At 44.3% G+C, this 13,070-nt stretch overlaps 1 protein-coding gene across 1 annotated transcript; it reads left to right on the top strand.

Moving 5' to 3' along the window:
- The first annotated feature begins 559 nt into the window (after window positions 1–559).
- ARL13A (ADP ribosylation factor like GTPase 13A) lies at window positions 560–8,547 on the top strand. Its single transcript, XM_035018087.1, has 7 exons — window positions 560–618; window positions 1,000–1,070; window positions 5,686–5,935; window positions 6,665–6,770; window positions 7,309–7,496; window positions 8,129–8,219; window positions 8,323–8,547. Exons 1-7 carry the CDS (start codon window positions 560–562, stop codon window positions 8,545–8,547), a joined length of 990 nt encoding a protein of 329 aa, XP_034873978.1.
- Window positions 8,548–13,070: the final 4,523 nt, after the last annotated feature.

Raw genomic sequence — 13,070 nt, 5'->3', positions numbered from 1 at the left:
AGTGGGGCCCCTGGACTGATGTTTGAAATCTATTAGACTAGGTGATCTCTAAAGTCCCTTACAGCTCTAGAAATTGTATGTAATCTATGACAGTGGGTCACCAATACACACATTTTTGAAGCAGAAGCAATAAAAGAACCAAGCCCAATGGGTAGCTGTTACTTAGGTCTCCCATTAGGTCCTTCTTAAAATCTAATCTGGTTCTTCTCCAAGGTTTTGTTGCATGCCCCACCCCACCCAGGAGTGAATGAAGATATTCCTAACAGGGATGAACTATGGCTGAAGGGACAGACCACAGCTGATGTTATCATGCCCGTGGTGGGTTGCTTTAATAAGAAATCCCCCCACTTTGCAGGTACCTTCCAGTGGACTTGAGAATTACCAGTTTTTCCCTCTATGACATTTAGAGACAAGGTTGGATAGCATGAAGTTATGGACTTCTGACTTCAGGCTTTGTTTATCAGCACTTGTGTGATAAGCTGACTTAGGTTCAGTGTTAATAATGGGGGTGGTTTCTCATTCCTTTGTTTCCCTTAATATTAAAGAGCCAAGCTGAATCATGTTCCGGCTGCTGACCTCCTGCTGGTCTCGGCTAAAGACAACTGAAGAGACACGAAGGTAATATTGCAATTATTTCTCTAGACATAGTCCACCATTTCCTCCAATGTCTCTGCCCAAAGTCCCTCAAGGAATGAATCTTCATGATATACATTGTGAGGGAGAGTGATTAAGCAATATCTGCAAGATTGGAGGCAAGGTTGGGGGGCAGATGGCCAATTCTACAAGGCAAGTAAATCAGGGAAGAAATGCATCCTTGGAGCCTTTAAGAAGGGGTTCCCATACCACTTTCTACCACATTGGCTGTGCTTTTTACAGTACATGCATTGGGATTCCTGCAGGCAGAGCCTCAAACGTCAACAAAGAATAGAATTCTTTGTTTATCCCAAGAACTAACAGTGCTTTATAAGGCTTTGGCTCATTTTTCTTTTCTATTTCCAGGAATGTGACCATCATTATCATTGGATTGGACAACTCGGGCAAAACTGTTCTTGTGGAGGCTTTCCAAAGATGTAAGGAATTAAGAGCATTAGATACTGGTTTAGGTCTCCCATGGGCCCCAGGGACCAATGAAATAATCATTCCGTCCTAGCCTTACTTCATGACCCTCAGGTTCCCTCTTTTGAAGATAAACACTTCCCAACACACACACACACACACACACACACACACACACACACTCCTCTCCTTGGGTATTATCAGCCTGTTTATGTAATGTCTGTCACCTCTCCCTTTACAAGATGTCCTAATTGAAGGTCCTCTCATAGTGTCAGTATGAATGAGCTCAAACTATGTAAAGTACTGTAGTCAATTATAAAGGATAGCAGGTTGAAAAAGGTGTCTAGTTTCAGAACTCAATTAAAGTGGAATTTGGTCTAGATAAGAGAGACAAGTGTGGGATGACGAAGAAGTTTAATAACATGAAACTCTCCGTGACAGTTAATATAGAGGGTTGGAGCTTGAGAAATGTTGTCAGTTCAGAGACATGCAAGCTTAATACCAGATCCCCAGTTTAATACCTTGACATTTCAAGCAACAGTTACACAGAATTTCAGGGAGCTACTATTCTAGTTGTGAAGACCCATCTAACTGCTGGCCAGCCAACCAGGGAGCCCAGCATAGGATGCCCTCCATTGAAGTTTATAAAATAAAAGAAGGGGTATGACGATGTTGCTGAGCTTTACATTACCTGGGCCCTCAGCAAAGTACGGGAAAGGGCTCACCTGTCTCCTCTGCCACTTGTTTGCTTGAAGCCTGCATCAATTTCCTTGCACTACAGTGACTGCCTGCTGGCTGATCTTACCATCTCTAGTTGACTCCCCACTCCAGTATTCAATCCACACAGTTGCCTGAAGGATCTAATACAAAGATATGATCATGGCACTTCCCTGCTCAAAACCAAAGCCTCCCCTTTATCATCAAAACAAAATGTAAATTCCCCAGCAGCATACAAGGTCCTCCATGATTTGGCCTTTGATTTCACCTCCAGCTTCCTTTTCCCATGCCCTCTGCATATTGCCCCCTGATAAAGCCAAAACACATTATTTGCCACCCCTCTGTGATCATAGCATTCTAGTTCACATGCCCACACTCTGCACATGCCATCTCATGACCTATCAATTCATCCACTTCACTATTTAACTGCTTAATCAAATGCCCTGAGACACAAGCCTAAGCTTGACCCCAGCTCGACCTGGGCCATCCCTAATTCCCACTGCCTCCTTCCTCAGCTCCCGCTCTGTTCTGTGCCTCCCTCTATCTTGCACTTACCACAACATCACTGTACAATAGCAAGTACATCCCCTAGACTGTGAGACCCTTGAGAAGTAATAGATCTTTTCACCTCTGTATCTTTAGTCTCTGTACTTTTAGTACCCTCAGGCAGGTACTCAATAAATATTTGTGGAATGACTATTCTCCCTCATTCTCCTCAGGCAACATACTGCCTCTTTACAACTTCTCCATCCCCCGTCCTCTCCCCTTATAGGCGGCAAACTTGACTCCCTGCCTCTCCCAGTTCTCTGATAGGCAGAAATGGTAAAAAGGCAAGGAGTAGCAGGAAAATCAAGGAGCTAAGATAAATCACAGGATTACTGATGAAAGTGGGGATAATTCTTAGAGCCCCAACGCAGCCCCACCCCGAGATTCCCACCCACTCTGGGTGGGGCCTGGGAATTTATCTTTTAAAAACTCCCCAGGTGTTTCTGATGGCCAGCCAGCTTTGGGAAGCATTCATCTGCAATTTGCCATGTGCTATTTTGTCTATGAGAACAGTGTCTGCTTTTTATTCTAATTCCTAGAGGAGAGAGCCTCTCATCTGTTTAATGTGTTACTATATAACTTGCCTTGTGCTTGGTGACTAACCTGGGGCTGATTCATAAACCAATAGGTGTATGGTTGTGACTTCGTTCAGAGAATAGTTTTGAATGGTCAAGAAGCAAAGTGTCACTGTTGTCACAATCCGAAGGCTGTCTCATCTTTGGCCATGCATGACAACCAGAGTCAATCTAGTAGGTGGCTCTGTACCCAAAATACAATAGCTCGCCTCCCCTGCTCCTGCAGATGTTTATGATTGCCAAGAACAGAAAATAACCTAGGAAGGAAATTCCAATCTACAAGTTCTAACTTGTGTGAACATTTGAAGATGCCAGCTATAAAATATTTTGGGGGACATTAGCCATTATTGTCAATGACACCATTCACTGTAACTGTTTTGCCTGTCATGGTCCCGTGGGGCAAGAAACCCAAACATGAGAACAAGTAGCTGCCCTAAATGAGGGCATTTAGAGCAGTGCCTCTCAAATCCAGCTATACATTTTAGTTACCTAGGGAGCTTTAAAAAAAAAAAAAAAAAAAAGATGCTTAAGCCCCACCCCAGATCTATGGCATCAAACCTTCAAAGAACGAGGCCTGGTGTCATAGGGTTTAAAAGCTCCATAGGTGATCCTCGAGCACAGTGAGTATGAGAGCCAAAACTCAGAACCACCTGGGGGGATTTCACACCTACTGACCCAGGTGCCTGGAGGTTCAGATACTTTGGTCCGGGTGGGCCCACAGATTCGAAATCTTAAGAGCACCAGATGATGCTGAGGCACAACAAGCATGAGTTTGATTGCTTTCTAAGGCAGTAAGTCTCAAGCTTAAAAGTGCAGAAAAATCACCTGGGGATTTTCTTAACTAGGAGTTTGTTAAACATACGAATGCTTGGGTCCCAAACATAGAGGTTCTGATTCATTTGGTATAAAGTAGAACTTAACGATCACCTCCGTGTATCTCTGAATCAGAGAGTCCCCAGCCTGTGCTTTATGAAACACTATGCTAGGCATGGAGAGATAAATTAGACTCAGTACCTGTCCTCAGGGAGTTTAGAAATTAATAGCGGAAATAAGAGAAATGTAAAATATCAGGAAACAACTTCTCATGGCTTCTAAGGTTCACCAACAATAGATTGCATTATCGAAGGGACTGGTAAGGTTTCAAGTACAAAGAAAAAAAACTAGGGAAAATATTTTGCTCTGACAGGGAAAAAATAAAATAAAGCTTACCTGGATGCAGGAAACAAGATTTAAAAATTACTTATGGAGTTTCAACCTATTTACTCACTATTTTTAAGTAGTCCAATACAGACATAGCAAATATCACATCAAAGTTGTGACTGAAAATTATATGTTATCTGAAAACTATAATTAAAAAAGATCATTGACTAACATGAAAACAGGAGTTATAAGATCACATTAAAATGTAATTATATATTATACACACACATACATGTAAATGTGTATATAATCATTTTCAAAGATTTGAAAGCATCTTACTAACTTCTCAGCTAAATGACTCATTCTGGCAATCCCATGGAAAATGTCATAGGTAGATCTAAGGCTATATATAAATAAGAAGCTATGGATTCTGGTGTTAAAACTCCCAGGTATGAGTGTAGAGAATCTATAAAATCATTTTACTACTAATGTGGGGAGAGAGCCAGGCTAGGACTCTCAGTTCAAAAGACTGAAATGTGTATTAAACTGCCATTTTGAACTGCATTTCTATGGGACCTGAAAGAGGCATGGAATGTTCTATGGGATTCTATGCTCTGGCCATAGCCTTGAAATGGTAAACATATCTGAGTTTGGAATGGTTTCTTGGAGGAAATATGAGGAAGAGGACTTCATACTTTCATCCACAGTAACAGACACCATAAACATTTGTTGAACACCTACTACACGTAAGGTAATGCAGAGCCCCTCCCTGACAGAGCTTACATTTTAGTTGGGAAGACAGGACACGCACAGAATGAGGTTAAGAACCAGTTCACTAGACCACGTGCTCAATGAGAGAGAGAGAAATGAGAACTGGACAGGTCAGAGAGGCTTCCTAAAAAAAAAGTGGTATTTGAGCTGGGCCTTGAAGAAAGGGTGGGAGAGAAGGGCCTCTTGTTCATTCATTCATTCATTCCACAAATATTTGTTATGCCAGCTGTGTGCTCACAGATACAATGGTGACTAGAACTGAAAGGTTCCTGTCCTGTTGTAGCTTATAACTCAGATAACAAAACCATAGAATTTATAACACTAATATGTGCTGTGAGTGGTAAGCCCGGAAGAAAGGCACCTTGTCCAGACTGGGGGATGGTGGTGTGAGTTAGGGAAAACTCCCTAGAGGAAACAAGATCTAAACTGATATATTTTCAAAAAGACATTAAGCAAACAGAGTAGTGGGAGAGTGTTCTAAGCAATGGGAAATAGCATCTTGTGAAGGCCCAGGGCAAGACAGAGCATGGCATTCTTGTGGCATGGGAGGAGCACGAGCCAAGGAGCAGAGGGAGGAAGAAACTGGGTGTGTACCAGGAGCTCTGTGGACACCAGTCAGGTCTGGCAGGTTAGGAGGCAAAGGAGTCAGTATTCTATCCTGTGAGCAGTGGGCACTCACTGAAGGTTACTGAGCCAGGAAAGAGTAGCATGACAGAGTGCTGGTTGAGGAAGATGAATCCGTGAGTGTGAGCAGGATGGCAAGACGCCTCAGTTGGATTCCTCAGGGCAGGCTCTGGTCAAGGTTCAGATTGTTGTTTAACACATTCTTACGCCTAACCCCTGCTTTGTGGTTGCTTCTCCTCTCTTCCCCTATGCCCAGTACTTCCCAGTAGGATGGACAATTGTATGAAATCTGAACTGACTACGCTCTTGCTGGATGAGTATGAAATTTCCATCTATGACCTGAATGGAGACATGAAGGGCCGAGAAATCTGGCCGAACTACTACGCACAGGCACACGGACTTGTTTTTGTCCTGGATTCCAGTGACTTCGGACGTATGCAGGAAGTGAAGATCATCTTGACACATCTGCTGTCTGATAAAAGAGTGGCAGGGAAACCTATCCTATTGTAAGTCTCTGCTTTTGTGCCCAGTTGCCCCTTCCCATGTACCTTCAGAAGAGAAGTAGGCAGAGGAAGGGTGGCCCCTTTGTCACACCCAGCTTGACCTCCTCTTCCCTTTAGCTCAGTGAGGGGAAGAGGGCCGGTCCTCTGGGGGTGGTTTTCAAAAGCCACTTTCAGTCTCTGACCCTGAGAAGGTGGCAGAAAACAAGCCCTATTTTGTATAATTGATGCCAGTGGACTCCTCCTTTGGCAAACTACCCAAGAGTCATGTAACTAGCATTCATTCCAGGGTGATAATTCCGGTGGCCCATCAATCCTCATCCTTCCCCCACTCCCTATTTGCTTTTTTCATTCCTCATTAGTACCCCCAACTCAAGCCTGAACAGAGGTTGGGAGAGTGTGTAAAAACTCCAAATCTGTTCATATCCTGGTTAGCAATTCTAATTCAAGTTTGATGGCATAGCATAGAGGAAGTGAGAAACGAGGCCTGGAGATTATCTTGAATTCAAAGTATCTGTCCTCTTCTTTCCTCCACTGAGAGTTGGCTAGAAATATTTCTGCCTCATCCCATCGGTTATGTTTTTAAAGCTAGTTCCTGGATATGTAGTAGTTATACTAGATTGGTCCTCTTTCCCTTCTTTCCCTCCTCTTTCCCTTCTTTGCTTGCCCTTGGCCTCTATTTCGGTTACACTCTTCCTTTTCTCTTCCCTCCCCCTCTCCTATGTCCTGCTCTAGCCTGGCAAACAAACAAGACAAGAAGGATGCCCTCCAACCTTGTGATATTATTGAATATCTACTCCTAGAAAGGCTAGTGAATGAGAACAAGTCCCTGTGCCGAGTGGTAAGTATCAACCCCCCTTCCTCCCCTCCCTCACCCTCACCCTCTCGAGCCCAGCTGATGCATCCCTTGGCCCATTCCATAATCAGCCCCATCTGCCGGGTCTCAGGCAAAGCCTCTCCCCCACAGGCAACATCTACAGTGATGATTTCTGACTCAATGCTGACAGTAAATAACACATTCTTATAACACTTTCACATCTGTTTTCTCATTAGGCCTTCAAAATAGCTCTGTACAATTAGAAGTTTCAACATCCTCATTTTATGGATAAGAAAGCTAAGGCTCAGAGGCTATGAGTGACTTCCCAAGGTCACACATCCGGGACACGACACCACAATCACTTTTTTAAAGGACCTTAACTTTTGTCTTTCATCTTCCTTCTCAGGAGTGAGCGCTGGGTGTCTCCTGGGAAGTCTGAGAGCGTCTCTAGGCATAGCAGAGCTTCAGTGTACCTCTGCTCTTGGCCGAGAATAATTGGGACTTTGGGCATCGGGGGTTCCAGTCCTGTGGGCTAGAGCCTTCTCTTCTCTTTTTGTCACAGGAACCCTGTTCAGCTATCAAAAACCCCCAAAGAAGGAACCATCAGCCCATAATTGAAGGGCTGCGCTGGCTATTAGCTGCCATTGGGGATAAATATGAAGAGCTGTGTACTCGCCAACAGCCTCTCGCCTCGAGTATCCCAACCTCCAAGGGCACCAGAGGCTCTGGGGAAAGATGCTCATCAGACAGGTACTGAGCTGCCTCTATTAGGTGTACTACGAAGAATAGATTCAGGAGTCAATCTTCAACATAGGCAGGGAGGTCTGGGTGGTGTCTGGATTCTGTGCAGTGCTGAGCAAGTGTCTCAAGATCAGCTGGCCCAAATGGGGCTAGGGCAACGACCATGAACATTCCAACATTGTTAGGTCTACCCTCCCTTCATGTTAGTGGGATGAGTTGTAGAAAGGTAAAGCCAAACCTATCCGTATTAGAGCTTCTCCAAAACAGGGTTTCTGTTGCCTGGTTTGCCACACGGAGGCGCACAGAAACAGGAGCCCCTTAAGAAGCTGATTGGAGACATTTTATGGCGAAAAGTCTTAAAGCTACCCTACATTCTCTGCTTTTGGTTCTCTGTTCCCCCCATTAATTAGGAAAGATGAGAGAGAACAGAGTATGGAAAAGAAGAAGAAAAAGGAAAAAAGAAAAAGAAAACAGGAGTTGATTAAGGTTTTGAGGACTAAAAGACCTAAATGTCCTCTTGCTCTGTCATCCCTTTCAAGGTCCAAAGGCATACGACAGGGATGGGGTAATAGCTACATTCAATTAAGGAGCCTGAAGTGTATTTATTTTCACTACTGCTTTGTCTTTCCTCTCTTCCCCAGCTTTGCTACCAGGATGGGAATGTCCAAAGAAAAAAGACAGCATCTAGGACAATGCTCAGTGGAAGCTAGACCCCTAAAGCCAATCCTACAGGTAAGTGGCTCTTTAAATGTTGCTGCCCCAGCAACCAAGCCCTGAACTGTCGGAGCACCAACTGACTTTTTTTTTTTTTTTCCTCCATCTTCTTGCTGTACAGAAAGAAGGTTTAAGATTAAGGCCCAAAAAGAATATATCAGTAACATTTGCTTTAGATGAACCCATGGAGGAGGGTGAATGTTCTGGCGGAAATAGAACTCGGAACACTACTGAGCTTTGCTACAATCAAAGTGATGACTTGCAGCCCCCAGCTCCATTTGTCAGTGATGATCTTTTTGAAGGTAATGCTGGGCCAGTGGTCAGCCAGAAAAGAAAAGATATATAGGCCTTCTCTCACAATTTATCAAAGAGTATTCCTATTTTGAGTCTGAAACTCATTTCTCATACTGAGATTGGTGGTTAGAAGAAGCAGGTGAAGTACAGGGAGAGTGCTTGGGGACTACCCTCTGGTAGCCCAGTATGATGCCCCAGCACCCCAGCACTGGCTGACACTGGGTGGGAGGGGTGGGGTGGCTGGGTGATGGACATTGGAGAGGGTATGTGCTATGGTGAGCCCTGTGAATTGTGTAAGACTGATGAATCACAGACCTGTACCCCTGAAACAAATAATACACTATATGTTAATAAAAAATCAAAATTTAAAAAATCAAAAAAATTAAAACGTGGAAACCCAATATTGTGTACAACAGCTAAAAGTTGGAAATAAGCTAAAGGACTAATAATGGGGAACAGCTAAATAAATTTTGGTGCATTCATACAATGGAATACTATGCAGACATTAAAAGGGATAAGGTTGACTTATATTTACTGACATGGAAAGTTTTCCACAGCCTGATATTTTGTTAGAGAAAATGGTGAGGCGAACATGATAACCACTACACTATGGAAACTTGTTAGAGAAAATGGTAAATCAGAGTCTAGCATGTTCAGGGTGACGTGTATACATGCACAGAATATCTGAAGGGAAATCACCAAACCAGCAGTGGTTTTCTCCAGGGGTGAGATACTAGGTGATTTTGAGAAGCAAAAGGCCTAGGTGACTTTCTTTGGATGTTTGGTTTTTTGGAAATTCTAGTTTTTATAATAAGCATACACAACCTCTCCCAATACAGTAAAGGCATTTTTTTTTTTTAAAGCTATGAGACCTTGAGGGCCCATTGTTGTTAATGGCCACTCCTTCTCAGTGTTCCTTGGGACCCCACTGTCCGTGATGGTCAACTGTCAATATTATGTCACCTCTGCTCTCCAAGGAATCTAGCCCTTCAGGCCACCCCAGAGCCTTGGATTGTTACACCTATACGGAGGGGCCTAGCCTTGACCAGGGCCACTGAGGAGGAGAGAGGCACTGCTCTGGGGACGAGGGGTGAGGATGAGAGCTGAGTGGAAGAAATCTGGTAGAAGAGCAGAGGAACTGTTTTTCTAGATGTCAGGAACTACCCCTAAATCTCTGTCCAAAACTGAAATCCATTTTTCATTTCTATAACCTCAGAACCCAAGGCAAAAAAAAAACTGGAGGCATGGGACACAGAAGAGATGTTACTGGAAAATCCCTGTGAAGAAGCCTTTGGATCCTGTGGTTAGTATTCCTTATATGAAGGGGAGAGGGAAGAGAGCAAGACTGAAAGTATGAGGGCAGGTGTCTGGAGGGGTGCAGTCTACGCCCCCTTGGGTGTAGGGGCCAACACCCTCCCAACCGGGAGTGATCTGGAAAGGACAGGAAACCTGGTGCTTAGCTTCACTTTGCAGTGACTGGCTGTTTTCTTTCTATTAGACTTTTAACAGAGTACTAAAGAGAAAAATGGAGGGAAGTCCAAAGAAACCATCTCCTATCCTTCTTCCCTCAGTAAATGGGCTCATCTCTAGAACCATCAGGACTGCTCGGTTTTGTTTTGGTTTTTTTTTTTTTTTTTTTTCATTTCTATTTGCTAATACTTCTAAAGTCTCTCCTACCTACAAGTCCACCTACTCTAACATCACATCCCTGTGGAGACTCCCACTGTTTCTACACATCTGCACTCTAGCCATCAAATGAAGCTTATACCTGCCCCGAGAGGCTCAAGAAAAGTTAGGTGGCAGCCATTTGAGAACGAAGATGACCTTTGGCAAAGAACAGAGACGTTACGTCTCTGCACCTGGATGCTCCTCATGCAGCCCGCGAACAATTTGTCATGGGTGACCAACTGAAATCGAGCCTTAGAAGTAAAGGGTCAGGTTGGAATTACGTCCCCCCCCAACCCCTGCGGTTCTTGGGTGTAAGGGCACTGGCAGAAATAAACAGAACTTCACTGTTGAGAACTGTGCCCTGCTGAATTGTCTTTAGTCATGCCTCCGGAAAAAAACCCCAAAAACTCGGTTTTAAATTTCCACCGATGGTCTGCAAAGCCTGGCTACAACTCCCTTGCTACCGCTCCAAGAAATGGCAATTGCCGCCTCTTCCAACACTTTGGTTAGGTCTGCAAAAACTGTAGAAGCGGGGCGCCTGGGTGGCTCAGTCATTAAGCATCTGCCTTCGGCTCAGGTCATGATCCCAGGGTCCTGGGATCGAGCCCCATATCGGGCTCCCTGCTCAGTGGGAAGCCTGCTTCTCTCTCTCCCACTCCCCCTGCTGTGTTCCCTCTCTCGCTGTGTCTCTCTGTCAAAGAAATAAATTAAATCTTCAAAAAAACACAAAAAACAAACAAAAAACTGTAGGAGCTTGAACACATTCAACCCTCCATCTCATGGAGGGTGAGCGTAGTATTTACTATTACTACGACTATTACTTTCACCACATGTATCGGGTGCCTTCTGGACGTCAGGCCTAGGTACAGGCCTAAGTTCTTCACATTCATGATCTTATTCACAACAACCCTTAAGGGTGGGCGGTATCCCCTCCTGCATTTTCCCAAATGAGGGAGCCATGGAGCAGACAAGCTAAACAACTTGCCCAAGGTCCCGCACCCTGTTAAGAAGCAGAGCAGGGAGTTGAATCCAGATCGGACTCTAGAGCTGGCAGCAGGCCAGAAAGATCTGCCTATGCTTTTCTCAGACTCCATGCAGAAAGAGAAAGCTTACATCCAGGAAAAGTGCTGAAGTGTAGCCATGCCCGAGTCAGGAGAATTACATTGATAGGGACAAGCACACCAAGAGTTGTAGCAGACTCGGGTGACTGAGTCCTTCTGTCTGGCCAGGTGCTGGGCTAAGTGCTGTACATACAATTGCCTTTCTTCTTCACAAGCTATGAGATCGGTCCTATTATCATCATTTACAGAAGCAGAAACTGACATTCAGAGAGGTCAAATCATTTGTCCCGGGACACCCATGAGGAAGTGGCAGAACCAGTTTTCAAACTAAGGTCCAACTCCAGAACTCATGCTCTTAACTCCTACCTTATATTGCCTCACCAGTCCAGATAAGCCAACTAGCCCCTAATTGTTTCTGAGGGATAGAAACCTCGCACTGAATGATCAGTCTTACAACCCCACCTAGAGGGTCTGACACTAAGGCTGCATCATTTGCTATTATGCATTACACACGGCCTTATCTCCAAAAGAACTACCCGAGACACCTTCTGGATCTTTTTTTTAAAGATTTTATTTATTTGAGAGAGAGAGAGAGCATGAGTGGGGGGAGGGGGGGCAGAGGGAGAGAAGCAGACTCCCTGCTGAGCAGGGAACCCCACACGGGGCTCGATCCCAGGACCCCGAGATCATGACCTGAGTGAAAGGCAGACACCCAACTGACTGAGCCACCCAGGCGGCCCCTACTCGTGGATGTTGGATAGAACTCTGACTGAGGCTCAGCCTATTAGTCATGGAGCTGGAAGTAAACTTACAGAGCCTCTAGTCCAACCTCTGTTGTCAAATAGATGAGAAGTTTGGGGTACAGAGAGGTTAAGTGACTTGCCCAAGATTGCATAGCTGATCACTGACAGAGCTGCTCTTAAAATCCACATCTCCTGTGTGCCCGAGCCCGTATGGTATCTTTCCTGTCCCAAAATACTGCTTCCTCCTTGGGTCTTCCCTGGCCACTCTTGACCCACCTACTTTCTTCCAGTTTGCCTAATAAATGTTACTGGAGAATTCTGTTGACAATCATTCTCACCCAGGGATTCAGCAAATACCTCTACTGAAGAAGAGTTCTATCAAACAGGAAATGTAATTCAACAAACTCGTCTTAAGAAAACTGGATCATCCACATTTGTCTCTACGGCATGTATGTTTATGAGACAGGCATACTTTCCCAGCCAAGAGGAAAGTGTGGTTAAAAGGGGGTGGGAGTGCTACCTATAAATGTGGGCAAGTTGGGGAATTTAAGTTGAAACAACCTGATAAAACCACATTTCAGTATATTGGCCCACTTCCCTTTGTACAATGTACGTGTTCCTGAGCGTCAACCAAATTTTTCCTACATAGAATCCATCAATCACAGAGTTATTTAAAGAATACCCCCAAATACAGCCTGCATACCTCTCTTTATTTTTTGAGTGAATCTTAATTTTGTTGCTGCAGGCTGTTACTGTACTTTCCAAATCCCATATCAAGCTGGGTAACCCTGGCAATTTCCCCCAGTGAAGACAAAAATAAGAGTACCTACCTCACAGAGTTGTTGTCAGGATCAAAGGGGAAAATCCATATAAAAATTCTTAGCATAGTGCCTGGCACATATTAAGTAGCTCATTAAATGTTAGCTACTATTATTATGATTAGGGGAGAAGCTTAGATCATTAGACAGCTACATACCCCCTTCTGGGAAAGTGATCCTCTTTTCTGTAAAGGACAACCCAAAGAGAGATGCCTTGGATTCTAATGTAAAAAGAGCATGGAGTGGTGGGGGGTGGGAGGGATGGGGTTGCTGGGTGATAGACAT

This window comes from Mirounga leonina, unplaced genomic scaffold, assembly GCF_011800145.1.
Source record: "Mirounga leonina isolate KUSES-001 unplaced genomic scaffold, KU_Mleo_1.0 Mir_101414, whole genome shotgun sequence".
Lineage (NCBI taxonomy): Eukaryota > Metazoa > Chordata > Mammalia > Carnivora > Phocidae > Mirounga > Mirounga leonina.
The sequence above is the reverse complement of the archived record's forward strand: the minus strand, read 5'-3'. Positions and strand labels throughout refer to the sequence as shown.

Bases quoted from the DNA above. Each gene is read 5' to 3' on its own strand.
- ARL13A (XM_035018087.1), top strand. From the start codon at position 560: ATGTTCCGGCTGCTGACCTCCTGCTGGTCTCGGCTAAAGACAACTGAA. The intron at 6,771-7,308 runs GTAAGTATCAAC...TTTTTGTCACAG, and splicing joins ACAAGTCCCTGTGCCGAGTG to GAACCCTGTTCAGCTATCAA. The intron at 8,220-8,322 runs GTAAGTGGCTCT...CTTGCTGTACAG, and splicing joins CCCTAAAGCCAATCCTACAG to AAAGAAGGTTTAAGATTAAG.